Source organism: Chionomys nivalis, chromosome 8 (genome assembly GCF_950005125.1).
Source record: "Chionomys nivalis chromosome 8, mChiNiv1.1, whole genome shotgun sequence".
Classification (NCBI taxonomy): Eukaryota; Metazoa; Chordata; class Mammalia; order Rodentia; family Cricetidae; genus Chionomys; species Chionomys nivalis.
Window position 1 is genome coordinate 69,828,290 of NC_080093.1, and position 26,160 is coordinate 69,854,449.

Below are 26,160 nucleotides of genomic sequence, written 5' to 3' on the forward strand. Positions count from 1 at the left end.
TAGATAGCACCGATTTAGGGTGGACCCAAGAATCCTGAGGCTGTGGGGAGCAATTTCCAGGTCTCTAGGGAATACCCACTGAAGATTTGTGATGCCCAAGCTGGCTATTCATGCTATCCTCCCTTCCAAAACCCAGCAGCAGGCTGTATAGAGCCCCGCCAAATGCCTGCACATTTAGATCCCAGAGGCCATGGTTGGCGCAGATGCAGAAGCCATTGGATAAACTATTCAGTTCTACCATGGTGGTCATGGACTGCTTGCCCTACCCATTCCAGTGTGGCCCAGCGCATCTGCCTAGCTTGCTGGAATTTCTTTCTGGGTTTTGTTCAGACCTTTCCATAAACCCTCCCTTAAGCTTTTCATCAGGCATTGCTGTTGCTTTCCTGGAGTAGCAAGGCTTCAGTTCTGCAGGCTCCCCTCTCTTGAAACCCGACGCGGTACCCCTGCAGCCGCCCCAGACTTAGAGCTGTCTCCTTAACCCATCTTTGCTGCTCAGGGTGTCTCCTCCCAGTCTTCACTGGTCGGCCTCCTCACAAACCCAGGTCTCTGCCAGGATCCCCCGGTGACCGTTGGCGGGAGGGGCCGAGGACTTGGGAAGGGGGTGCCCCACCAGGAGATGCGCGTGAGAAAGGGCAGGGAGGGGGCTCGAGTGGTCCCCGGGCTGGTTACCCAGGTAACACAGAGCTGGCACGAGGCTCCCTTGTGCTGTCCGGGAGGGGCAGGAGGCGTGCTAGGGGCGGGGGCGGCGCGGCAGCAGTGCAGCTTAGGGGAGGGGACCAGAGAAGAAGGGCCGAGCAAACCCGGAGGAGAGAGGAGGGGAGATCCGCCACCTCCCTTCATTGCTCACAGACTTGTTCCCTCCCGGTCTGCGGCTGCTGCAGCAGCAGTGGCGGCGGGACGCAGGAGCAGTCCCGAGGTTGGCAGCGGATGAGACTGGGACGAACTGAGGCCGCTGGTAGGAGTGGACGACAGACAGCTGGGTGGCATGGGAATGCAGGTGCCAGGCGAACTAGAGGGTGGTGCTGGGTGCGCCATGCCATCGGGAGAAGATCCCCTCCCCCTCGGCCTCTCTGAAGGCAGCAAGGGAACCCCTAAAAGAAGGGCTGAGAAGGGACGGACAAGATGCTAGGTCTCTCTAGAAAGGGGCGGGGAGGAGGTGTGTGGGGGGATATTTGAGCCCAAATGCGCAGCAGGAAAACCCTGCACTGCTCAGGTGGCGCCCAGAAAGGAGGGAAGGGCACAAAAGGAACAGAATGTGTGGGGTTCTCTGTCTGCCTGTTGGAGTGTCGGTTATATGCACAGATTTTGATGAGCTGGGGTACCTTCGAGGTGGGATTGGAGAGTCTGGGTCTTGTTGGCTATGTTGGATGGATTCAGGAACAGACCTAGGGCGGTTCTGTTTAAAAGGGGATTGTCTTCCCGGGACTCTCCAAGCAGACTTTAGGTAGAACACTTCTCCACTAAGGGTGTCCCACCTCAAAGCAAAGGGAACTCCAACTTTTCCTCCTCTCCATAAGGACAGTACAGGCTAGCCTTGGCCCTTGGTGATGAGAGCCCTCTTCCTCCTCACCAAACCTGTCTCCTCCTCTTCCAGGATTTGCCACTGTCACTGCTGTTTCCTCTTCCCCACGGGCCCTCTCCTATCTCCCTTCTCTAAGATGGCAGCCAGCAGCTCTGAGGTCCCTGAAATGAAGGGGGTAGAAGATAGTTCCAAGACCCAGAGAGAAGAACCTGATCATTCTGAAACTGGACTAGGTCCTGCCCAGGTTGTAGCAGAGATTCCAGACCAGCCAGAGGCCCTTCAGCCAGGCCCAGGTATCACTGCAGCCCCTGTGGACTCAGGGCCTAAGGCTGAGCTGGCCCCAGAAACCAGAGAGACCCCAGTTGAGGCCCCCGAAACAGCCCAGGTCACAGACCTCAGTTTAAACCCAAGAGAAGAATCCAAGGCCAGCCCCAGCCCCAGCGAGGCATGCCAAGAGCCAGCACCCAAGCCAGATGCGAGGAAAGAAGCCGCAGCAGAGCAGGGGTCTGAGCCGCAGTCTGCAGCCCCTCCTGAGTCAGTCTCAGAGCCTGCTTTCCAGTCAGACCCTCAGCCAGCTCCCCAGCCTTCTCCTAAACTACCCCTTCAGCCAGAGGCCCCCACCCAAGAGGACCCTACCCCTGAGATCCTGACGGAAAGTATAGGGGAAAAGCAAGAAAATGGAGCAGTGGTTCCCCTTCAGGCTGGTGATGGGGAAGAGGGTCCAGCCCCCGAGCCTCACTCGCCACCCTCAACTAAAACACCACCAGCCAATGGGGCTCCCCCTCGTGTGCTGCAGAAGCTGGTCGAGGAGGACAGAATAGGAAGGGCTCATAGTGGGCACCCAGGATCTCCACGAGGTAGCCTGAGCCGCCATCCCAGCTCCCAGCTGGCAGGGCCTGGGGTGGAAGGGGGTGATGGCACCCAGAAACCCCGGGACTACATCATCCTTGCCATCCTGTCCTGCTTCTGCCCCATGTGGCCTGTCAACATTGTGGCCTTCGCTTATGCCGTCATGGTGAGCCCCAAGGGACCCTGGCCCCAGGGATACTGTGGCTCCCAACTTCCTGCCAGTGCCAGAAGAGAGCCCCGATAATGACACCTTCCCTCACCTCTCTCTGCATGGATCCCACTTTCTGGGCCTTTGCTTGCCTCTCCCCAGGACCTAACCTTCCAAGCCGCTCCTGCTCTGCCCCTTCAAGCGAGGGAGGGGGACTAGAAAGATGTTTCCTATAACCTTGCTGACCTGTGCCCTCTTCCTCCTGCATTCCCAATCCTTCCTTTCTTAACCCCACGGGGCTGACCTCCTTCCTCTGGACTCTCACCTGATCCCTGCTGGGCCGGCTCCTGCTGACCTGGGCCATGATACCTCCAAACCCCTCACCCTCACCCTAGTCCCGGAACAGCCTGCAACAGGGGGACGTGGATGGGGCTCAACGTCTGGGCCGAGTAGCCAAGCTCTTAAGCATCGTGGCGCTGGTGGGGGGGGTCCTCATCATCATCGCCTCCTGCGTCATCAACTTGGGCGGTGAGTGGGGGTCGGGGACAGGAAAGGGAGGAGTGGAAGGGTTGACAAGGGCAGCTTTACTAACCCCTGGCCCTGCTCTCTCCTGTCTGTTCTCCCTATTCCTTTGTCTCTTCCTGTCTCTTTCCCTGTCTGTCTTTCCCTCTCCTCTCCCACAGTGTATAAGTGAGGGGCTCTGCCCTGCCTTCCAAGACTTTTCTTCCTGTTGGGAGCTGTCTTGGGTCCATCCCTATCCTGGGGGATGCCCAGTCCATGGCCCTGGCCCCCATCCCTAGGGACCAAGGGAGCCTGAGCAGCCTTGTTTACAGCTTATGTCCTGTTCCTGCATCCTGCCAGGCTCCACTGCCAGCCATTGGCTTCCTTTCTCCCTGCACTTTTGCCTGCGGATCTCCCCTCCTGCCTCTTGGCCTCCCTAACCCTGCACTCTGAAAAACCTCTCTGCACTTCTGGAAGCCTCCTGAACATCCAAATTGTACTCCGCACCTCTGCATCCCCCTCCCCCCAACACTTGTTCCTGCCTCTGGAATCCTCTGCACTTTTAATTAACCTTGACCTCCTAACTTTCATTGTCTTGGTATCTAACCCATTCTTCCCTTCCCTTCCTTAACACCTTTTCCCCTTGCCACATCCCCTGACCCCTTCTGCCTTCTCATCTCCCCATCTTCAACCCTCCTGCCACCATTTAGTCTGCAAAAACTGCAGTACTTAGGTCAGGCTGAGGGAGGAAGGACGGTGTGGGAAGCGGACTGCCTAACTAGGGGCTCTGACTGTTCTCTGCTGGGGACCCCCCGGGCCCAGACCATACATACCCTGACCCCAATCCCTAAGGTGCCTATTGGGTCGCAAAGTTGGCCAACCAGGCCTCTCCTGGGGGACTTGCACCAGAGTGGAAGTCCTTATTCTGAACATCCAGGGGAGATATGAGTGCCGCAGTGGCTGAAGGGTCATCCTGAGTTGACATGCCCATTTGGGCTTAATTATAACCTGAGTTTCCTGTTTGAAGGTCTGAGGGGTTTGGGCCATTCACTTGCTTTGTAAACAGGCGTATTTGAAAAGAAAAAGAAAAGGACCAAAGTTCCCAGCTACAGGGAGCGAGGGAGGGGTGGAGGAGCTCTGTGATTATTCTCTAAGAGGATGAGGGAGGTTTGTTGCACGTGACAGCCCTCTGAGGAGGCAGGGAGCCAGCTGCGATGCATTTCGGAGTTGGTGGGGGTTTTTGTTTCTTTAAAAAAAGTTGGGGGAAACTAAAATTCCTTTTAAAAACAATTAAACTGAGTCTCCCTTTTTGTATGCTGAATGCTGCATGAGTTTTAAAACCAATAAACAGAGAATGCATGAGACTCGCCTCAGTTGGTCCCTGTGTTCGTTTGCAGAGCCAAGGCACTGCTTTCTGGCAGGCACTAGTGAACGAAATACGCATGCGCTGCCGCAGTGGCCATCTTTAGTGTGGGCCGAAGCTAGTGATGCCTACGGGCCTACCGCACATGCGCAAGCTTTCTCTTTCCTCTTTCGAGTAGCTTTGAGTGGAGTCTCCGCGCGCCATTTCTCTGCGCCTGCGTGCTGCGACCCTGCGCAGCCTGGGAGGCGGGTTTTAGCTCCAGGTTTGTACGGCCGCTGAGTTGACGCGAACTAGGTCTGCGAGGTCCAAGGAAATGACTCCCGTCCCGGTGTTGGAGAGGGCGATGTGAAAGCGAGAAAACAGACCCTTCCCTTTCCAGCTCCGAGCGTGGTTTCTGCGGGTCCCCGGGAACGGCAGGATTCTGGATTTGGATCCGTGGGGTGGGGTCTGTCCTTGCCGGGATCTGAGCGCCCCCTCCTGGGGACGGTGCTCTGGCCGCAGTCAGTGTTGGACTGACTGCTTGCAGATTTCGTAAAACCCAGTGGGATCGCAATCCTTTTGGGGAGGCACCCTGGTTTGGTACTCCAGACTCTCCTATATTGCTGGGCTTCCCTAGTGCTCTATGTCCTTGGGCCATGGAACCATTGCAGGCAGCACAGCGGCGCCTCTGTCTGAAGAAGGGGAAGTGACTTCCGGCCTCCAGGCTCTGGCGGTGGAGGACACCGGAGGTCCCTCCGTCTCGGCTAGTAAGGCCGAGGAAGAGGGGCAAGGAGGTCAGGAGGAGCCCGGGCGTAAGGGATCCAGGGCTGAGGAGGCACTAGAAGCTCCCGGCGCTGCGGACGACGAGCGCGCCGAGGGAGAATCCGAAGACTGGTGCGTGCCCTGCAGCGATGAGGAGGTGGAGCTGCCGGCCAATGGGCAGTCCTGGATGCCCCCACCCTCCGAAATCCAGCGACTCTATGAACTGCTGGCAGCCCAAGGTACTCTGGAACTTCAAGCAGAGATCCTGCCCCGCCGGCCCCCTACTCCTGAAGCCCAGAGTGAAGAGGAGAGATCAGATGAGGAGCCGGAGGCCAAAGAGGAGGAGGAGGAAAAGTGAGGCCATAACTTTAAACGCTGTCCCTGGGACCACTCTCCTAAGCACAGAAACTGGAGGGAGGGGAGAGCGGTAAAGGACGAGCCAGCAGGCGGGGGTGTACCTGTAGGTGTTTGGGAGGGCCTCCCTCACCCTCGTTCTCTGTTCACCCTGTCTCAGGCCGCACATGCCTACAGAATTTGACTTTGACGATGAGCCCATGACACCGAAGGACTCCCTGATTGACAGGAGACGTACGCCAGGTACGAGTAAGAGGGAAGAATTGAGGGGAGGTAAGGGGCTTCTGCGTACCCCAGAGTGGTACACCAGCTGCAGGAAGGAGCAGACACGGTGGCAGGGTCGCTGGCTTAGGTCAGTGCTTACTTCCCTGGAAGAGACCCACAGACCTTCCCACCAGATTTCCTGTTCCTTTCGTCTTCCCAGAAATCCAAAGTCCCCTGGTCATTATTGCCCAGAACACAATTATGTAGTGCTGTGTCCATCACCAGCACTGACCCACTATCCCAGCTCATGTGCCTTCCTAGAATTTACTCTCAGAGTCATTAAGTTCTCTCCCAACTGGTCCAGCCAGCGGCAAGTTCCATTATTAGCTCCACTTCTACAGATCTACCTCTAACACCATCGCTCCCTTGCTCCACAGTGTCCACAGTCTCCCTGCTTCTGGCTCCGCTGCCAGAGTAGTCCCTTTAGGTGAAGTCCTGTCATTTCTCTGCTTATAGTTCTCCAGACGATTCCACTGTAGGGAGGACGAGCATGTCCAGGGAGAGTCTGTCTGTCCGCTCTCCACCCCAGTGCCCCAGGACCTTTGCACACACCCCCCAGCCTCCCCTGCTAGGTATGTCCCCTAGGCATCGCATTATGGGGGTCAGTCATCTGTGTTTGGCCTAGCCTGAAGCATTAGCTCCTCTGTGCAGAGGCCTAACATAAATGTGCCCAACAAAGTCTCTACGAGTGGGGGCAGGGAGGTGCTCACTGCCTCAATCTTGTCCTGTTTTTCCTACCTTCTTAGGGAGCGCAGCCCGGAGCCAGAAACGCGAGGCCCGCCTGGATAAGGTCCTCTCCGACATGAAGCGGCATAAGAAACTAGAGGAACAGATCCTTCGGACTGGGAGAGACCTCTTCAGCCTAGACTCAGAGGGTCCCAGCCCTGCCAGCCCTCCACTCCGATCCTCGGGGAGCAGTCTCTTCCCCAGACAGCGGAAGTACTGACTGTTGGCTGCCATGGCCTGCAGGTGCAGACCTTTACTGCTGGGTGTGGCCAGCCTTTCCCAGCCCAGACTCTGGGAAACTTGTCACCGAGGAAAGCCTCAAGCTCCCAGTGCAGTGCCTTGAGGGAGAGTGTGTTCTGTTGAATGTCTCCCTGCAGTTCTAAGCTGGGTTTGCTGAGTCTTAATAAAAGATACAGAATGGTCTTTTCTTAGCAGAGACTTCCACTGGACCCAGGCAATTGTTCTCACTTGGGCGGAAACAGCTGTATTCCTCCACACTGGGATATTGAAGTCAGATAGGGCAACAGTGTACCCAGCCATCACCATAGCGACCTCCGCTTAGGTCCTCCGACCCTTCTCAGTCTCAGTCCAGTCCCACCAGATGGTACTGAGGCAGAAATTGCTGCTGAGTGTGGACCCAGCCCTAGTGTCTTCAGAAGCAGCCTGGTGGGGGAAAGGATCCAGTTGCAGGGCCCTTTAAATCTAAGCTCCACCCCTGCCTGTCCAGCCCTATGGGGAAGTCATCCCCAGAGTTGGTGAGGGAAATTCCAGCGGGCAGCAGCCAGCTAGCTACACAGCTAAATGTGAGTATGGGATTGCCCGCCCCGGGCAGGACCCCCAGAGTAGGTGTTTGGCCCATGACTCTCTAATGCTCCTGCTCTCCAGTGCCTTTGGGGGGGGGGGGGGGCAGAACCCCTTAGTTACAAAGGGCAGGAAGGAGGGTGTTGGCAGCTCTGCCTTGGGAGGTTTCACTTTCTAGTACTGTTCTGGGTTTTGAAACGCCCTGCCAATATCATCCCCCCAAACCTTAAGCCTCCCTGATTGGAGGTGAGGGGTACTTTGGTCAGGCCCAGCTGCACACATGTATAAGCGACCTGCTCAGGAGGCTGAAGCAGAAGGATGCCTTGAGGCCAGAAGCTCCAAGCCTCATGTGGGAGGCCCCCACCTTTTTGTTTCTGGTTTGTGTCGTTGGCTTTTATTTTTATGAGAAAGGGTCTCCTGTTTCCTAAGTGGTCCTGAACTCTCTCTGTAGCCCAGGATGACCTTGAACATCTGATCCTCTTGCCTCCACCTCTTGAATGAATGCTGACAGAGATGTCTGCTACCACTACCAGTTTTGTTCGGTGCGGGGCCTCAGACTTAGGGCTTCATGCATTTTAGGCAAGGACTCTACAAACTGGTGGATGGGGTGTAACTCAGCTTCACTACATAATCACATACCCAAGACCCTGTTTTTAGCCCTGAGCACACTTTTTTTAACAAAGAAAGAAAGAAAGAAAGAAAGAAAGAAAGAAAGAAAGAAAGAAAGAAAGAAAAGAAAGAAAAGAAAGAGAAAAAGAAAAAGCAAACGGGAGAACCTTGCCAGACACAGTTCACGCCTCTAATCCCAGCACTTGAGTTGCTGAAGTAAGGGTCTCCAGAGGTTTGTGGCCAGGCTGAGTTACATAGTGCTACCCAGCCTGAGCTACAGTGTAAGATCCTGTCTCAAATAACAAAAGCCAATTAGAAAAAGTTACAGCTTCCATTCAGACTCCATCTTTGATCTTACTTCCCTGCCCTCACTCCCTGAGGACTCAGGCTCTGCTTTCTCTTCTTGAATGACTGACATGTGACTTGACCCTCTCGGTTCCCTTCTCTACCAGTTGTAGAAGCTTTCCTGCTGCCCTGTGCAGGGCTGTGCCAACAGAACCGGCCTTGGCCAGTCACTTGAGCACTGGCTAGCAGGACCATCAGAAGGGTAGCTTGATTTCCAGAAGGTACAGAGTTTAGTGAGGACAAGTGTCTCTGGGAAAGAGAAAGTGAGAACAGTAAGCTCAGTTAGACAACCAGCCTGTGATTCTGGGGCCTTGGGATCTCTGATTGGAGCCCAACTCTGGTAGGAGATGGTAATTGAGGCAGCTAGCTGTTCTCAGCTTCCTACCTGATGACCCTTGGGGCAGAGAAAAGGGCTGGCCATCACAGGAGCACTGGATGGCTCTCCCGGAAACTGTCTTCTTTATGCCTTTGGTATATATCTACCCTGCCCTGAGGTGGGGCCGTTGGGCAGGACAGCTATTACCTTCTGTGCCTAGGTGCTGGTTGCTCAGTCCTCCTGTGGTGAATGCCCCACTCCCAGCTTCTCGTGTAGCCAGGGCACTAGTTCAGGCTATGGAAAATGCTTTTACCTTTGAATGTCTATTGGTGTTGTTTCCTGAACAGCAACAACCCCACCCATATTCTCTGCGTCCCATGGCCTCACAAGCCATACTGCCTCTAGTGATGGTGACACGGACGCCTGCCTGGTCAACCTTCCAGAGCAGAATGACTGAGTTAGACCCTGATGGCTCAGGTTACAATGAATCAGTCAAAGATGTTTAACCCGTGGTGGGTTGGGTTACTCCAAGTAGGAGTTGGTTATGCCTCAGATCCAAGTTCCAGTAAAGCCTGGGAGACAGTGTGGATAGGCTTAAATGTCAGCCAGAAGCCAGATATGGGGGAGCATGTGAACCCCTAGTCTCATCTACTTGGGAAACAAAGGCATGAAGATTGTTTTATCCCAAGTTCAAGGCCAGCCTACCAGCAAAATAAGACTCTTAAAAGGGGCTGGAGAGATGGCTCAGTGGTTAAGAATTATTCAGTTTTCTTTTAATTTTTCTCTATATGTTGGTTTTCATGTATGAATTTAAAACTGTTTTTTTTTTTTTTTTTTTTTTTTTTTTGGTTTTTCGAGACAGGCTTTCTCTGTGGTTTTGGAGCCTGTCCTGGAACTAGCTCTTGTAGACCAGGCTGGTCTCGAACTCACAGAGATTCGCCTGCCTCTGCCTCCCGAGTGCTGGGATTAAAAGCTTGCGCCACCACCGCCCTGGCTCAATGGTTAAGAGCATTGCCTGCTCTTCCAAAGGTCCTGAGTTCAATTCCCGGCAACCACATGGTGGCTCACAACCATCTGTAATGAGGTCTGGTGCCCTCTTCTGGCCTGCAGACATACACACAGACAGAATATTGTATGCATAATAAATATATATATATATATATATATAAAGACTCCTTAAAAAAAAAAGACTCTTAAAAAACAGAGTATTTGTGTTGGTGGGGGGGGGGCAGTGGCTAGAGAGATGGCTCTGGGGTTAGGAGCACTGTTCTTTCAGAGGTCCTGAGTTCAATTCTCAGCATCCACATGGTGGTTTACAATTGCTTTAACTCTGAGGGATTGGATGTCCTCTTCTGACTTCCACAGCCACCTGTTCCTCATATGTACACTCACAGACTGAAAAGTTAAAAAGAAAAAAAGAAAAAGAAGAAAGTCCCAGGCAAGAGTTGTCCGGGAGAGAAAACTTGGCCCTAGATAAGAAGTTCTGAGCCCATTCTACTCTACACACTCACCTTTGGTGATTGGCATTTATTTGTAACATCTTGGGGGCAAAGTTCTGGGCTGGCAGAGCACCTTGGCACATGATGAGGCCACCAAGCTGTCCCCCTACCACGAAGTGACCTAGTGAACTTTGGTAGCGTTAGCTTAAACTAGGAAGTGCAGGGCAATTGGAACTATTATCCACAGGAGGGAGGCTATTCAAACTGGAATGTCACAGGGCGGGTATGAGGATTCAGGTCATTGTCAATGAGCCTCACAGTTGGCTCAGTGCTACCCTGGATCAGATAGCCCCAAAGAAGGGAGGAAAAATCTCTGCACTCCAGATGCCGTCTGGCTTGTTGAGCTTGGTGTGCTTAGGATGGATGCTCCCCCAACAGGTGATGGCTGTGCGCACCTTCGGAGGCAGAGGCCGTCTGATCTCCGTGAGTTTGAGACCAGCTTGATAAACAGAGCAAGTTCCAGGACAGCCAGGGCTACACAGAGAGACATCCTATCTCAGAAAACAAATAAACAAAAAGATGGGTTTCTCCACCACCACCCCTCTGGCCACAAACCTGTAGCTTCAGGACAGCCATTTTTCAGTCCTGCAGAAGTTCCGTTGCCAGTCGTTCAGAGCCACGGTAGCTATGACAGAACCCTGATAGACATTTCCTGCTGCTGAGGTTTTGTTTTGGTTCTTAGAGACAGGGTTTCCCTGTGTAGCCCTGGCTGCTCTGAAACTTTCTTCCTTCACCAGGCTGGCCTCCAACTCAGAGATCCACCTACCTGAGCCTCCCAAGCTCTGGAATTAAAGGTGTGAGCCACCACACCTGGTTCTGGTGTGTTTTTAAGATAGAAGCTTTGAGTACACTCAGCTAACTGAAACTTGCTACCTGGCTCAGTCCTTCAAACTGTAGTCTCTGCCTACTTCCTGAGTGCTGGGATGACAGGTCTGAACCCCTAGGCCCAGCTTCCCCCACACCCTGACATCTGTGTAAACCAGGCTAGCCTGGACTAGTGGGGTCACCTTCACCTCCAGAGTGGCTCTCAGTCTTTGAGACATTGTAAAGAATGTTTAAAAATATTGGTGCTCAGACCCTACCCTCTACCAAAAAAATCCAAATCCCCAGATTTATAGGGCTTTAAGAATCTCCGGGGGACATAGCTTGGCTGCTAAGGGCCTGCTCCTGCTGAGGACCCAAGCTAACTCCGGGCACTCGCATGTATATAACCACACACAGATGCATCCAAGGGTCCTTAACCCTGGCTTATTATTTATTTTGAGTCAAGGTCTCATTATGTAGTCCTGTTTGACCTGCAACTCACCCTGTAGACCAGGCTGGCCTCCACCTCAGAGCCAGGTATATTGTCTCCAGAATATTGAGGTTAAAGTCAAGTGCTACCACGCCCAGCATACCGCTGTCTTTTGAGGGCCGTGACTTAACGGAAATAAAAACCTGGAACTGTACATATTATCCAGTAAGCCACTAGAGTCTGCGCCTGGTCACGAATCCCGTGCTGGGGACATAAGGGCTGTGTGGGCTCCGAGGGACTTGACTGGTGGTCTTCGCGGAAGACGCAACTGTGGGGCGTGGCAGGGGCGTGGACAGGGGGATGAAATGGGATCCTTTTACTGAAGCAAGGGCTTGGCTTCAGAACAAAGCCTGAACCTAGCCTGATTAACTTTGAGGGAGGCTCTTGCTGAGTCACCGAGCTGGGAGAGGCTCTCAGGCCCCCTGACTGTTCCCAGCTGGGGTGACAGATGGTGGAGAGGCCTCAGTCTTGGGGAGTGGAGCATTGTACAACGAGGAGCCAATAGCGGCTGTGCCTGGAGCTGACCCCCACCTCAGAGGACTTTCTACAGCGCCCTTCTTCCAGGTGGGGCCTCCGAACCCTGCTGGTATCCCAGGCCCTTCCTCTTGTCCCATCTGGTTTCCTGGCGAAACCTTTCCAGTGTCCCTGCAGAGGAGCCCCTGGAGAGTCGCTCTGCATTGCTGTGCCCCTAGGGCTTGGTTAGGCTGGCAGTGCAAGGCTAACCAACCTCCTTCCTCACCAACAGACAAGCGAGGGTTGAGCCCTAATGCCAGGTGGGGAAGGAGGCCCCAACCACACCCCTCTCTGGGTTAGGAAAACCGGGCCTTGAGCCATGTGTCTATTCTCAGTAATAAACACAGCACTGGTGAAAAGCCAGACTTGGCTCTGAGTGCTTTCTGTACAAACACGCAATCACAGTGCCGGGAAAAGACTGCCGGTCAGGACAATTTTGTCATTGAGGAGGCAGATAGAAGAGCAAAAGCCTTGTCTAAGGTCGCCCACTGGAATGTGGTGGCGCACGCCTTTAATTCCAGCACTTGGGAGGCAGAGGCAGGCGGATCTCTGTGAGTTCGAGGCCAGCCTGGTCTACATAGTGAGTTCCAGGTTAGAGAAAGCTATTCAGAGAGAGAGAGAGAGAAAAAAAGTTAGAGTCACAGTTTTTGTGGCCCCAACCTTCCAAAGCCTTGAGCGTTGCTCCCCTAGAACAGGGCTCCATTTCATGTCCTGGAGCAGCTTTCTAGAAAAGAGGCCAAGCACAGCTGAGGGCTCGAGGCAGAGGGATGAGAGTGGGCACAGAATCCGGAAGACGGAAGGCAAGCACTGAAACCGGAACAACTACTCCAGAGAATTAAGAAACTTGGCCTCCTATGAAAAGGGAGCCTAGGAAAACATCTGGGTCAAATCCCAACACGGCTGCAAGGTTAAAGAAGGAGGCAGTGTGTTAGTTACTGTATGTGTTGCAAAATCCCCACCAAAGCAGCTTCTGGAAGGACTTGATTTTTTTCACCATTTGAGGTTAAGCAACACAGCATCCCTCTTGCGTGAGAAGCATAGCAGAAAAGCTTGGAATGGAAACTATAACCCTGGGCCAGGGAAGGACTCAGTTTAAAGTGCTTGTCCTTTAAGTGAAAGGTTCCGAATTTAGTCCCCAGCACCTAAGTAAAAGCTAAACTCTGTGACTACAAAGTGAAGACAGACAAATCCCTGGAGCTTGGTGGTCGGCTAGCCCGCTGGAACTGGCAGCCTCGGATCTTCCCAAGAGGTGTTTTGGTTTGTTTTGTTGTCTCAGAAGAACCAAGGTGAGACAGGAGAGATGAGGTGAAGGTCCTTCCTGCTAAGCATGATAAATTGAGTTTGAGCCACGCGGTGGAGGTGTTGTGTGGTGTTTTACGCTTTTGGCTTTTTGGGGGGACCCACCACCGAGCTCCCAAAATAAATCACACATGGAGGCTTATTAATAATTATAAATAAATGCCCAGGCTTAGCTTGGCTTATTTCTAGCCAGCTTTCCTTAGCTTAAATTATCCCGCCTCCCTTTTGCCTCTAGGCTTTTTCCTTTTCTTGTTTCTGCACATCTTACTCCTTGGCTGACTGTGGCTGGCCCTGACATCCTCTTCTCCTTGTTCTCTCCTTGTTCCTCCTTGGTTTTTCTCCTATTTGTCCTCTCTGCTTGCCAGCCCCGCCCATCCTTGCACCTGTCTCTCACTATTGGCTGTTCAGCTCTTTATTATTAGACCATCAGGTGTTTAGACAGGCAAAGAATTACAGCTTCAGAGTTAAACAAATGCAGCATAAACAAAAGCAACACAGCTTTACATCATTAACCAAATGTTCCACAGCATAAACAAAACTAATACATTTTTTTAAAAAAATTTTATTGATTTTTATTGAGTTCTACATTTTTCTCTGCTCCCCTCCCTGCCTCTCCCCTCCCCTTCAACCTTCTCCCATGGTCCCCATGCTCCCAACTTGCTCAGGAGATCTTGTCTTTTTCTATTTCCCATGTAGGTTAGATCTATGTAAGTCTCTCTTAGTGTCCTCATTGTTGTCTAAGTTCTCTGCGATTGTGGTTTGTAGGCTGGCTTTCTTTGCTTTATTTTTATTTTTATTTTTTTATTTTTTGAGACAGGGTTTCTCCGTAGTTTTTGGTTCCTGTCCTGGAACTAGCTCTTGTAGACCAGGCTGGCCTCGAACTCACAGCAATCCACCTGCCTCTGCCTCCCGAGTGCTGGGATTAAAGGCGTGCGCCACCACCGCCCGGCATCTTTGCTTTATGTTTAAAAACCACCTATGAGTGAGTACATGCGATAATTGTCTTTCTGGATCTGGGTTACCTCACTCAAAATAATGTTTTCTAGCTCCATCCATTTTCCTGCAAAATTCAAGATGTCGTTATTTTTTTCTGCTATGTAGTACTCCATCGTGTAAATGTACCACATTTTCCTTATCCATTCTTCAGTCGAGGGGCATTTAGGTTGTTTCCAGGTTCTGGCTATGACAAACAAAGCTGCTCTGAACATAGCTGAACACATGTCCTCGTGGTACAATTGAGCATCCTTGGGATATATACTCAAAAGTGGTATTGCTGGGTCTTGAGGAAGGCTGTTTCCTAATTTTCTGAGAAATAACCACACTGACATCCAAAGGGGCTGTACCAGCTTGCATTCCCACCAGCAATGCAGAAGTGTTCCCTTTACCCCACAACCTCTCCAGCATAAATTGTCATCAGTATTTTTGATTTTGGCCATTTTTACAGGTGTAAGATGGAATCTCAGAGTTGTTTTGATTTGCATTTCTCCAATGACTAAGAATGTTGAGCATTTCCTTAAGTGTCTTTCAGCCATTTTAGATTCCTCTGTTGAGAGTTCTCTGTTTAGGTCTATACTCCATTTTTTATTGGATTAATTTTTTTTTGATGACCAATTTCTTGAGTTCTTTGTATATTTTGGAGATCAGACCTCTGTCTGATGTGGGGTTGGTGAAGATCTTTCCCCATTCTGTAGGCTGTTGTTTTTTCTTGTTGACCATGTTCTTTGCTTTACAGAAGCTTTTCAGATTCAGGAGGTCCCATTTATTAATTGCTTCTCTCAGTGTCTGTGCTATTAGGGTTATATTTAGGAAGTGATCTCCTATGCCAATGCATTCAAGTGTACTTCCCACTTTCTCTTCTGTGAGGTTCAGTGTGGCTGGCTTTATGTTGAGGTCTTTGATCTATTTGAATTTGAGTTTTGTACATGGTGATAGATATGGGTCTATTTTCATTCTTCTACATGTTGATATCCAGTTATGCCAGCTCCATTGTTAAATATGCTTTCTTTTTCCATTTGATATTTTTTGCTTCTTTGTAAAAAATCAGGTGTTCGAAGGTGTGTGGATTAATATCCGGGTTTCTTTCAGTTCCATCAGTCCTCCTGTCGGTTTTTATGCCAATACCAGGCTGTTTTCAGTACTTTAGCTCTGTAGTAGAGTTTGAAGTCAGGGGTTGTGATGCCTCCAGAAGTTCTTTTATTGTACAGGATTGCAAAACTAATACACCTTAAAAATAATTTTCAAAAAAAAAAATAATAATTTTCCATGACAGGAAGGAAAGAACCAACTTTACTTTCATAAGTTCTCCCGTGACTGTCACATGTGCACAATGGCACACACACCCACGAAATAAAATTTAAGAAATTTCAAAAAAAAAAAAAAAGGTAGTAGCCATCACCTGAAGATAACACCCAAGGCTGACCTGTAGTCTCCAATGCACCTGTACACACCCCAAACAACAAACAAAAACACTTCGTCCTGTATGGTTTTCTGTTGCTGTTTTGTCTTTTTTGTCTTTTTGCCTTGAGATAGGGTCTCATGAACCCCAGGCTGGCCTCAAACTTGCTGTGTAACTAAAGCTAACTTTAGACTCCTGATCTCCTTCTGAGTGCAGGGACTGCAGAGGGAAGCCACGTGCCAGTCTCTGTGGTGCTGAAAATTGAACCCAGGGCTTCAGGCATCATAGGCAACCACTCTACTGACTGAGCCATGTCCCTGGTCCAACCCAAGTCTTCTGAATCCAGGTCCCTAAGCAATGTTGCCAGTGTTTCTAACTACCTTTAAAGAAAAAAAAAAGACCAGCCTGGGATGTAGCTCAGTGCCAGAAAGAGAATTTGTCTAGCATTTGTGAAAATCAATCCTCAATTCTGTCAGAACAATTAAAAATAGTAACAACAATAATACAATTTTTTTAAAAAAAGAATCAGTCATTGCCTCAGAGCTCTGGTTCCGATAACAGCACATCTTGTGCGACCCCGAGTGACTCATAGTCTCTGAGTCACAACTACTGAGCGCTACAGTATCCAAATGGCAACACGGCATCAAACAGTCACAATGGCCTGTTTAAATTAGCTTTTTTGTTTTGTTTTGTTTTCAAGACAAGGTTTCTCTGTGTATAGTTTTGGAGCCTGTCCTGGAACTCATTCTGTAGACCAGGCTGGCCTTAAACTCAAAGAAATCCTCCTGCCTCCGCCTTCCCAAGTGCTGAGATTAAAGGCGTTGTACCACCACAGCCCGACTCAACACTAGTAGCTTGTGTTAAATTGACAAAAGATTAACCAGGACAGGAAGTAGTGAAGCTCAGTGCCCAGCTTGTGCAAACAAGTCATAGGTTACATTCTCAACTCTGCAGAAGCAAAAATGCTTTGCCCAAGCATGGTGGAGCATGCGTGTAACTCCAGCACTCAGGAGGCTTAAGCCGGGAGATGGAGACTTTAAAACCAGCCTAGGCTAAATGACAAGATTCAAAATCTTATCAAAATGAATGGGAAAAAAATCCACTTTATTTTCTCAGATGCACTAACCACATTCCAGATGTTCAATAGAAGCACATATGGCTAGTCCAGAGACAGAAGACAGAATATTTCCAGGCACAGGAGAGATGGCTCAGCAGTTCAGAGCACTTGCTACTCCCGCAGGGAACAGGAGTTTGTTCCCAGCACTGATATTAAGCAGTCCACAACTGCCTGTGTCTCTAGCACCAGGAAATCCAAAGCTCTCTTGTATTCTCTGCAGCCACTGCACACACACGCATGCACACGCATACACACGCACTTGGAAGAAAGGAAGGAGAAAGAGTTCAGGTATAGTTTCTGGATGAAGGCTCTGTATTGCCTCGCAAACTTAATTGCCTTAATTGTCCAAAGTCCAAGGGGTGCTGGGTATAAAGATGGGCAGTGGTAAGGGTGTGTGACATTCACAAATAAGCCAAGCACTGAATGAAACCACCTGGGATTCAGAGGTAAAAAAAAAAAAATGGAGTGGGAATCATGTAGTGGTGGTGCACACCTTTAATCCCAGCACCTGGGAGCCAGAAGCAGGTGGATCTCTGTGAGTTCGAGGCCAGCCTGGTCTACAGAGTGAGTGCCAGGACAGCCAGGACTGTTACACAAAGAAACCCTGTCTCGGAAAAAAAAGGGGGGGGGTAGTGGAGTGGGTAGATACCGACTGCCACCATTGCCTTCTTTTTTTATATATGGTGGATTACATTGACGGATTTTTGTATATTGAACCATCCCTGCATCTGTGGGATGAAGCCAACTTGATCATGGTGGATGATGGTTCTGATGTGTTCTTAGATTCGATTTACCAGTATTTTATTTAGTATTTTTGCATCAATGTTCATGAGTGAGATTGGTCTGTAATTCTCTTTCTTAGTAATGCCTTTCTGTGGTTTGAGCATCAGGGTAATTGTAGCCTCATAAAAAGAGTTTGGCAATGAATGTTCCTTCTGTTTTTATTTTGTGGAATAATTTGAGGAGTATTGGTATTAGTTCTTCTTTGAAATTCTTGTAGAATTCTGAGCTGAAACCATCTGGTCCTGGACTTTTTTTGGTTGGGAGACTTTTGATGACTGTTTCTATTTCTTCAGCAGTTATGAGTATCTGGTCTTGATTTAATTTTGGGAAGTGATATTTATCCAAAAAGTTGTTCATTTCCTTTAAGTTTTCCAATTTTGTGAAGTACAGATTTTTGAAATATGACCTGATGATCCTCTGTATTTCCTCTGTGTCTGTTGTTATGTCCCCCTTTTCATTTCTGATTTTGTTAATTAAGATTCTCTCTCTGCCTTTTGGTTAGTTTGGATAAAGGTTTGTCTATTTTGTTGATTTTCTCAAAGAACTAACTCTTTGTCTCATTGATTCTTTGTATTGTTTTCTTTGTTTCTATTTTGTTGGTTTCAGCTCTCAATTTGATTGTTTCCTGCCATCTAGTTCTCTTAGGTGAGTTTGCTTCTTTTTGTTCTAAAGTTTTCAAATGTTCTGTTAATTCACTAGTGTGGGATTTTTCTTTATGTAGGCGTTTAGTGCTATGAACTTTCCTCTTTACACTGCTTTCATTGTGTCCCATAAATTTGGGTATGTTTTGTGGTCATTTTCATTTAATTTTAGGAAGTTTTTAATTTCTCCCTTTATTTCTTCCTTAACCCATTGATGATTCAGGTGAGCATTGTTTAATTTCCATGTGTTTGTGGATTTTCTGGAATTAGTGTTTCTGTTGACTTCTAGTTTTAAAGCATGGTGATCTGATAAGGTACATTGGGTTATTCCAATTTTTTTGTATTTGTTGAGGTTTGTTTTGTTACTGAGCATGTGGTCAATTTTTTGAGAAGGTTCCATGAGGTGCTGAGAAGAAGGTATATTCTTTTCTGTTTGGATGGAATATTCTATAGATGTCTGTTAAGTCCATTTAAGTCATAACATCTGTTAGTTCCCTTATTTCTCTGTTCATTTTTTGTCTGATGACCTGTCCAGTGGTGAGAGGGGAGCGTTGACGTCTCCCACTATTAGTGTGTGGGTTTTTTTTTTTTGTTTTTTTTTTTTTTTTGGTTTTTCAAGACAGGGTTTCTCTGTGGCTTTGGAGCCTGTCCTGGAACTAGCTCTGTAGACCAGGCTGGTCTCGAACTCACAGAGATCTGCCTGCCTCTGCCTCCCGAGTGCTGGGATTAAAGGCATGTGCCACCATCGCCCAGCTAGTGTGTGGGTTTTAATGTATGATTTAAGGTTTAGAAGTGTTTCTTTGACATATGAGGGTGCCCTTGTATTTGGGGCATAGATGTTCAGTATTGAAATTTTCTCTTGATGGATTTTTCCTGTGACTAATATGAAATGACCTTCTTTGTCTTTTTTGACTGATTTTAGTTTGATTTTAGTAGGATAGCTACACCCGCTTGTTTCTTAGGTCCATTTGATTGGTATATTTTTTTCCCAACCTAACTTTACTCTGAGATGTCTGTCTTTGAGGTTGAGATGTGTTTCTTGCACGCAGAAGACATTTGCCTTCTTTTCCTCTCCTCCCCAACTCCTACTGTGGCAGCCTGACAGTGGGAGCTGGGGCATCCACAGACCGGAGAGCCAAAGAGGGTGAGACTAGAGAGGGCTTTGCCACTGCATTATGAATCCACCAGCTGCATGGGAGTGGCACTTGGGTCTTTTCTGTGATGGGGGCCACTTCTGAAAGGTTCACCTCAGGGCTCCTTAGAGCACAGGAAGGGGGAGGGGTGCGGATAAACATCTGAACACAGCCAGGACAAAAAGCTGCTTGATGCTGGAGAAACCAGCAAGCTTCACAGAGTCATGGCTCCCTAGCGTGTGCTGGACAAGGCTGCATAGTCCCAGCCTGATCGGCTTGCCCAGCTTGGCCTGCTGCACCTCAGGAACTGGGAACCTTTGATCCACAGGTAGTGTGTGGGGAGTGGCCTGGACTGAGGGAAAGGTGGCAGTACCTCTGGGGTAACTGAAGCAAGCAGAGGTGAGGTCCAGGGTGGGGCAAAGAAGAGGAGAAGCAGGTGTGGCAGAGCCTACCTTTCCTTCCAAGACACTGAGACAGGAAGACCATGAGCTCAGAGTCAGCCTAGGCTATAGAGTCCGACTACCTCAGAAGTGGGGCAAGGCAGGAAGAGGGCGTAGGAGGAGCAGCAGCAGCGCTGAAAGTCGGCTCAGAGGCGAAGAGTGCGTGCAGGGAACTCAAGTTTGCGTCCTAGCACCCACATTGGATGGCTCACAGTTACCCTAACTCCAACTCCAGGGGATGTGACACCCCTCTTCTGACCCCTGTAGGGCACCAGGTACACATACATACATGCAAGTAAAACATTCATACACATAAAATAAATCATATATACGTATGTATATATATACATATATATATAAAAATTAGGAAAAAAAGAGGGGCTAGAGAAACGGCTCACTTGAGCACTTACTGCTCTTGTAGAGGACCCAAATTCAGTTCCCAGCACCCATGTGGTGGCTCACAACCACCGTTAATTCTAATTCCAGAGGATCTGGCTTCTGGGGCTTCTGCATACAAACACGCGGTGCACATAAACTCATGTAAGCAAATACACATGACATGAAATAAAATATTTTATTTTTTAAAAAACAGAAGAGGAGGAAGTAGGAGTGAATTGCCCTGCCTTGTCCCAAATGCCCTGTGTTTATCTTTTGTCTTCTTCACCTGTCCTGCTCCATGCTGCAATCAGGTTTGGCCGGGGCTTGGGATTCACCATGGCAACTGAAGAGGCCATCATCCGCATCCCTCCATATCACTATATCCATGTGCTGGACCAAAACAGCAATGTGTCCCGTGTGGAGGTTGGACCAAAGACATACATCCGGCAGGACAATGAAAGGTTGGTGCGGAGCTGTCCCAGTTAAGGAGAGCCTGGCTGGCAGGAATGACCCTTGCCTGGGTGGCTGAGAGGCTTCTCTTGCTTTTGCTGCCTCCATTGGAACAGCATCCTGGGTCCTCACATCCCTTCTTACATCACAACAGGGTACTGTTTGCCCCAGTGCGCATGGTGACAGTTCCCCCACGCCACTACTGCATAGTGGCCAACCCTGTGTCCCGGGACGCCCAGAACTTGGTGCTGTTTGATACCACAGGGCAGGTTCGACTTCGCCATGCTGACCAGGAGATCCGACTGGCCCAGGACCCCTTTCCTCTGTACCCAGGGGAAGTGTTGGAAAAGGTACTTGGCTTTCCTCCCTTGAGCCAAACTCTATCTGCTCTGCCCCTGCTCCTAGGGCTCCTCACTGCCTTCTGATGGGAAAACAAAGGGCCTGAGCCACCATCACAGCCAGACCCTCGTCCACGTTGTCCTCAGGCCTGAGCCCCCGAGCAGGGGAATCTGCTGAAATTTCTTTAATAGTTCTCTCTTTACCTTCTTGGTTTATTTTTATTTTTTTTTAATTTTTTTTTTTATTTTTCGAGACAGGGTTTCTCTGTAGCTTTTGGTTCCCATCCTGGAACTACCTCTTATAGACTAGGCTGGCCTCGAACTCACAGAGATCCACCTGCCTCTGCCTCCTGAGTGCTGGGATTAAAGACGTGCGCCACCACCGCCCAGCTGCCTGCTTGGTATTTTATACCTTTAAACTGATTTTCTACAGACATGTGCCTTTTATACTACCATTATATTTTACTTACTTATTTACTGGGTGTGCATGCATGCTGTCGATTGCATGTGGAGGTCAGAGGATAACTTGCAGGAGTCAGTTCTCTCCCTCTGTCATGTGGGTCCTGGGGTTGAACTCAGGTCGTCAGGCTTGGCAGCAAGTGCCTTCACCCCTGAGCAATCTAGCCAGCTCCCTTTTAAACTGTTCCCTTTTTACAGTGCTAAGGATAGAACTTAGGGCATTGCGTATGCTAGACAAGTGCTTTCTGTCCACAAGCCCTAATCAGTGCCTTTCGCTCTTGAGTGCCTAATGGCAGGACTCCGGGAGAGCGCAGAGATACACACAGCTAGGGGGAAGGACAACACAGGGAAATAATGAGGGGTCAGGGGGATGTCACAGCAGGTAGAAGCATTTGCTGCACTTGCCTGTTAACCTGAGATCCACTCCCCACAGCCGTGCTGGGAAGAGATCCGCCTCCTGTAAGTTATCCCCAGACTTCTGAACCTGCATGATCATTCGTGCACATCAACACTCACATGCACGCGTACACAGAGAGAAATAAATACAATAAAAAATTCAATGAAACTAAAAATAATGAGGAATGGTTAAGACAGCAATCCTTAAAGAATCCGAGTGAAGTTTAGCAGTGGTGGCGCACGCCTTGGCCAGCCTGGTCTACAGAGTAAGTCCAGGACAGCCAGAGCTACATAGTGAGACACTGCCTAGAAAAACAAAAAACAAACAGAAAATCTATTCCCTTGTCTTAACTCCGACTAGTCAAGTCCCGGTCTAGGTGAGGGGAGCTTGAAGCAGTAGGTGCAGAAGCCCTGTGCTTAGTAAGAAGTGCTAAGTTCATTACCTAAGCCCTGGAGTGAGGAGCAGAGCTTTCCATCCCTGCCTCACTTTAACCGCTCCCCCCCCACACTCAGACCGGGAGGGCTGGGGTGTCACAGAGAAGGGTCGTCCCATCTTGAATCAATATTCAGCCTTCCATGGTGCCACCTTCTTTGAGGCTGGCAGCATTTGCTGATGGCATGAGAGACATTTTCTGATTCAACCTCCTCCTCTTTTGCTGTGACCATGACAGCTGCTTGGCCTTTGCTTTTTGTTTTGTTTTGTTTGTTTGTTTGTTCTTGGTTTTGTTTTGTTTTTGAGAGAGTCTTACTTTACCGTGTAACCCTGGCTTGCCTAGAACTCTCTGTAGACCACACTAGCCTTGAACTTGTGGCAATTCTCATGCCACGGGCTCCCAGATTACAGGTCTATATAGCACCATCTCCAACTCCAGGTAATTTTTTTTTTAAAGAACAGGATATTTTATTATTATTATGATGGTGGTGGTGGTGATGGTGGTGGTGGTGTGTGTGTGTATGTGTGTGTGTGTGTGCACATGAGCACACACTGATAGAGTACATGTGCAGGTCAGAGAATAACTTGCAAGAGTTTGTTCTCTTCTCCACCATGTGGGTCCTGGGGATCAAACTTGGGCGGTCAGACTTAGCAGCTTACACTCTGAGTTACACACTGAGCTACCTTTTCAGTTCCCTCAGATTTTTGTTTTATTTTGAGATAGTAATCCTGGCTAGACAGAAGGCAAAGATTCACCTGTCCAATGGTTTCCAAGTGTTGGGATTAAAGGAGCATGCCACCACACCTGGCCTCCCCCAGATTTTTAGAATCTAATGAGACTTGTCAGGTTGGAGGGGTGCATCCTCTTCCTTCCTTCCTTCCTTCCTTCCTTCCTTCCTTCCTTCCTTCCTTCCTTCCTCCCTCCCTCCCTCCCTCCCTCCCTCCCTCCCTCCCTCCCTCCCTCCCTTCCTTCCTTCCTCCCTCCCTCCCTCCCTCCCTCCCTCCCTCCTTCCTTCCTTCCTTTCTTTTTTTAGGTTTTTCAAGACAGGGTTTCCCAGTAGCTATGAAGCCAGTCCTAAACTTGCTCTTGTAGATCAGGCTGGTCTTGAACTCACAGAGATCCACCTGCCTCTGCCTCCTGAGTGCTGGGATTAAAGGCATGCGCCACCACCGCCCTGCCACATTAGTTCTTTGTAGGCTTTTACTAATGACCCTGTGAGTCTATTTCTAGCTGTCTATGGCTTTCTCTCTCCTGTCTACTCTTTCTTAGCAACCTGTACTTGATGTCTCTAAGTTACTCCTTCACAAACCCCTCTGGCCCCACATCCCACCTGCACTGAACTCCTAGGACAAGCCCGGCATGGTGGTGCCTGCATGTCATCCCAGCATTTGGGAGGCTGAAGCAGGAGTTCTAGGCCAGCCTTGTGTCTGCTGTGTCCCTATCTCTGCTGCTTTTACATTCTGTCCTGACCTCCTGTGCACCCTTAACTACTCAGGGCTGACTTGTAGCACTCCTGGCTGAATCTTCTACAACAGCCTATTTTCAACATCTGAACCCAGCTACTTCCTGCCCTTAGTTCTCATCCTCCATACCCTCAGTATCACAGCGTAACCATGTGCCTAAACTAGACACCTGTGGGGGAATGGGGGACAAACTGGAAAGAGATGGTGGGGGCAGCCAGTGGACTGTTAGGAAGATGTTACTGCTATCCCAGTGGTTGACAGAGGGAACATGGCAGGGAGTCACCATGGCTTTGCCATGCTGCAGACAGGAAGTGACAGTGAGCTGTGCTGGCACGTGCCTTGGAGAGCAGAGGCAGGATGTGGTGACTTTGAAGACAGCCGAGGCTAGACAGAAGCTGTCAGGGGGTCTGCCTTTCTCAAGCCCGATGTGAGGCCAGGGGTGAAGTGACCTCTGACCTCCTGCAGCCCGGCCAGTCTGTCATAGGGACATGTGCATTTCTGGGGCTCATGTCTTCACTCCATTCTTTAACAGCTGTGAGGGCTTGCCCCACCCCCAAACGTGTCTGCACCTTCTTCTTGCCTGCCTCTTTTAGAATATTTCCAAAGACAAAATCAAGCCATATTTATAGAGACATGTCTACAAACTTTAAGCTTAGCCGGTTTTTTGTAAGGCCTCCCCTTCCTGCTGGAGGGGATCCTGTGAGCATTAGGTCACCCTGAAAGCGAAGCCACAGGATTAAAACCTGCTTTGTATTGCACTTACTATAGTCTTACTTTCTTTTTCTGTTTGTTTTTGAGAGAAGGTCTCGTGTAGTCCCAGCTGACTAGAACCTGCTGTGTAACTAAGGATGATCTTGAACTTCCGCTTCCTTTGTTGGCATTTCAGGCGCTGTGATTATAGGCATGTGCCACTATGCCCAGCTTTATGTTTGTACTTTCAGATTCTCTCTAGAGCAGTGGTTCTCAACCTTCCCAACGCTGCGACCCGTTAAGACAGTTCCTTGTGTGGCGGTGACCCCCAGCCATAAGATTATTTCATTGCTGCTTCGTAACTGTAATTTTGCTACTGTTATGAATTGTAATGTAAATGTCTGATATGCAGCCCCGAGGGGTCACGACCCACAGGTTGAGAATTGCTGTTCTAGAGCATCAGGTCCTGCAGTTGCCATGGTTCAGCATCCGAGCCGTCTTCCCAATCTTTTACTGGTTCTTCTCCTTACTCTTGTCCTCGGTAGACTTGAGAACTCTTTTTTTTTTTTTAAAGATTTATTTATTTATTATGTATAAAGTATTCTTAGTATTCTGCATGTATGTCTGCAGGCCAGAAGAGGGCGCCAGATCTCATTACAGATGGCTGTGAGCCACCATGTGGTTGCTGGGAATTGAACTCAGGACCTTTGGAAGAGCAGGCAGTGCTCTTAACCACTGAGCCATCTTTCAGCCCCAGACTTGAGAACTCTTGCTCATCAGTGCTGACATCCTCGTCAGATCTTTAGGTCGGGTGGCCTAGGGTCCACCCCACCTTGTATATTCCACTATGGCTTTAATGGAGATGCACAAAGATACGCTGTGGGGGTCCGATGTGTAGCTCAGCGACAGAGCCCTTGTTCAGCGTCCTCAAGGCCCTGGTTTCCATCCACAGCGCTGCGGACCTCCCAGCGGCTGAGGCCGTGGGCTCTGATCTCCAGAGTATCAGCACAGCCCGAACACCCCAACTTTTTTCCCTGTAGGACATCACCCCGCTGCAGGTGGTCCTGCCCAACACTGCCCTGCATCTTAAGGCCTTACTGGACTTTGAGGATGAGAATGGAGACAAAATCATGGCGGGCGATGAGTGGCTGTTTGAGGGGCCTGGTGAGTTACAGCTCCGTCTTGTGGACTTTGTCTGGGCCAGAACTTCCTGCCTTCCTACCGTAACCCCAACATCTTTGACTGCCAACATCGGCTTTCTCCTCCTTCCCCAGGCACCTACATCCCCCAGAAGGAAGTGGAGGTCCTGGAAATCATTCAGGCCACGGTCATCAAACAGAACCAGGCGTTGCGGCTGCGGGCCCGGAAGGAATGCTTTGACCGCGACGGCAAGCAGAGGGTGACAGGTGAGGCCAACAAAGGGCATAGCTGGCAAGTGGGCAGGAAGAGCTCCCTGCAGGGAAGCAAGAAAAATAGTGTGAAGTCAAGCCAGGGTTCTCCCTGGTGTCTGTCTGTCTGTATGTCTCTATCTGTGGGGATTTTTTTGGTTTTGGTTTTTTGGGTTTTTTAGACAGGATTTCTCTGTAGAGCAGGCTGGCCTAGAACTCAGAGATCTGCCTACCTCTGCCTCCCGAGTGCTGGGATTAAAGGCGTGCACCACCACCCAGCCTGTCTCTGTCTTTCACTGTTTGTTTTTATTGTTGATTTTAAAAAACTATACCATTGGGCTGGAGAGATGTCTCAGTGGTTAAGAGCATTGCCTGCTCTTCCAAAGGTCCTGAGTTCAATTCCCGGCAACCACATGGTGGCTCACAACCGTCTGTAATGAGGTCTGGTGCCCTCTTCTGGCCTGCAGACATACACACAGACAGAATATTGTATACATAATAAATAAATAAA

General features: G+C 49.5%; 3 protein-coding genes across 4 annotated transcripts in view; all 3 read left to right on the forward strand.

Moving 5' to 3' along the window:
- Nucleotides 1–783: 783 nt before the first annotated feature.
- On the forward strand, nucleotides 784–4,389 carry Prrt2 (proline rich transmembrane protein 2). The gene is made up of 4 exons (XM_057779658.1): nucleotides 784–955; nucleotides 1,595–2,537; nucleotides 2,915–3,047; nucleotides 3,203–4,389. The coding sequence occupies exons 2-4, from the start codon at nucleotides 1,659–1,661 to the stop codon at nucleotides 3,211–3,213; spliced, it is 1,023 nt and encodes a 340-aa protein (XP_057635641.1). The 5' UTR covers nucleotides 784–955; nucleotides 1,595–1,658; the 3' UTR covers nucleotides 3,214–4,389.
- Nucleotides 4,390–4,537: 148 nt separating this feature from the next.
- Nucleotides 4,538–6,918, forward strand: Pagr1 (PAXIP1 associated glutamate rich protein 1). The gene is made up of 3 exons (XM_057779659.1): nucleotides 4,538–5,478; nucleotides 5,639–5,721; nucleotides 6,489–6,918. The coding sequence occupies exons 1-3, from the start codon at nucleotides 5,006–5,008 to the stop codon at nucleotides 6,686–6,688; spliced, it is 756 nt and encodes a 251-aa protein (XP_057635642.1). The 5' UTR covers nucleotides 4,538–5,005; the 3' UTR covers nucleotides 6,689–6,918.
- Nucleotides 6,919–7,191: 273 nt separating this feature from the next.
- Nucleotides 7,192–26,160, forward strand: part of Mvp (major vault protein) — a 30,289-nt gene continuing 11,320 nt past the window's right edge. Inside the window, exons 1-5 of one of the 2 annotated variants that reach the window (XM_057779674.1) lie at nucleotides 7,192–7,271; nucleotides 20,343–20,492; nucleotides 20,636–20,831; nucleotides 25,302–25,425; nucleotides 25,536–25,667. In XM_057779674.1, coding sequence (XP_057635657.1) covers nucleotides 7,270–7,271; nucleotides 20,343–20,492; nucleotides 20,636–20,831; nucleotides 25,302–25,425; nucleotides 25,536–25,667 — 604 coding nt within the window. In that variant the 5' untranslated portion in view covers nucleotides 7,192–7,269. Of the gene's footprint in view, nucleotides 7,272–18,069; nucleotides 18,085–20,342; nucleotides 20,493–20,635; nucleotides 20,832–25,301; nucleotides 25,426–25,535; nucleotides 25,668–26,160 lie in introns of those variants that run through there. The other variant, XM_057779675.1, reaches the window with a different exon arrangement.

Bases quoted from the DNA above. Each gene is read 5' to 3' on its own strand.
- Pagr1 (XM_057779659.1), top strand. From the start codon at position 5,006: ATGTCCTTGGGCCATGGAACCATTGCAGGCAGCACAGCGGCGCCTCTG. The intron at 5,479-5,638 runs GTGAGGCCATAA...ACCCTGTCTCAG, and splicing joins AAAGAGGAGGAGGAGGAAAA to GCCGCACATGCCTACAGAAT. The intron at 5,722-6,488 runs GTACGAGTAAGA...CTACCTTCTTAG, and splicing joins TGACAGGAGACGTACGCCAG to GGAGCGCAGCCCGGAGCCAG.
- Prrt2 (XM_057779658.1), top strand. From the start codon at position 1,659: ATGGCAGCCAGCAGCTCTGAGGTCCCTGAAATGAAGGGGGTAGAAGAT. The intron at 2,538-2,914 runs GTGAGCCCCAAG...CCCTCACCCTAG, and splicing joins CCTTCGCTTATGCCGTCATG to TCCCGGAACAGCCTGCAACA.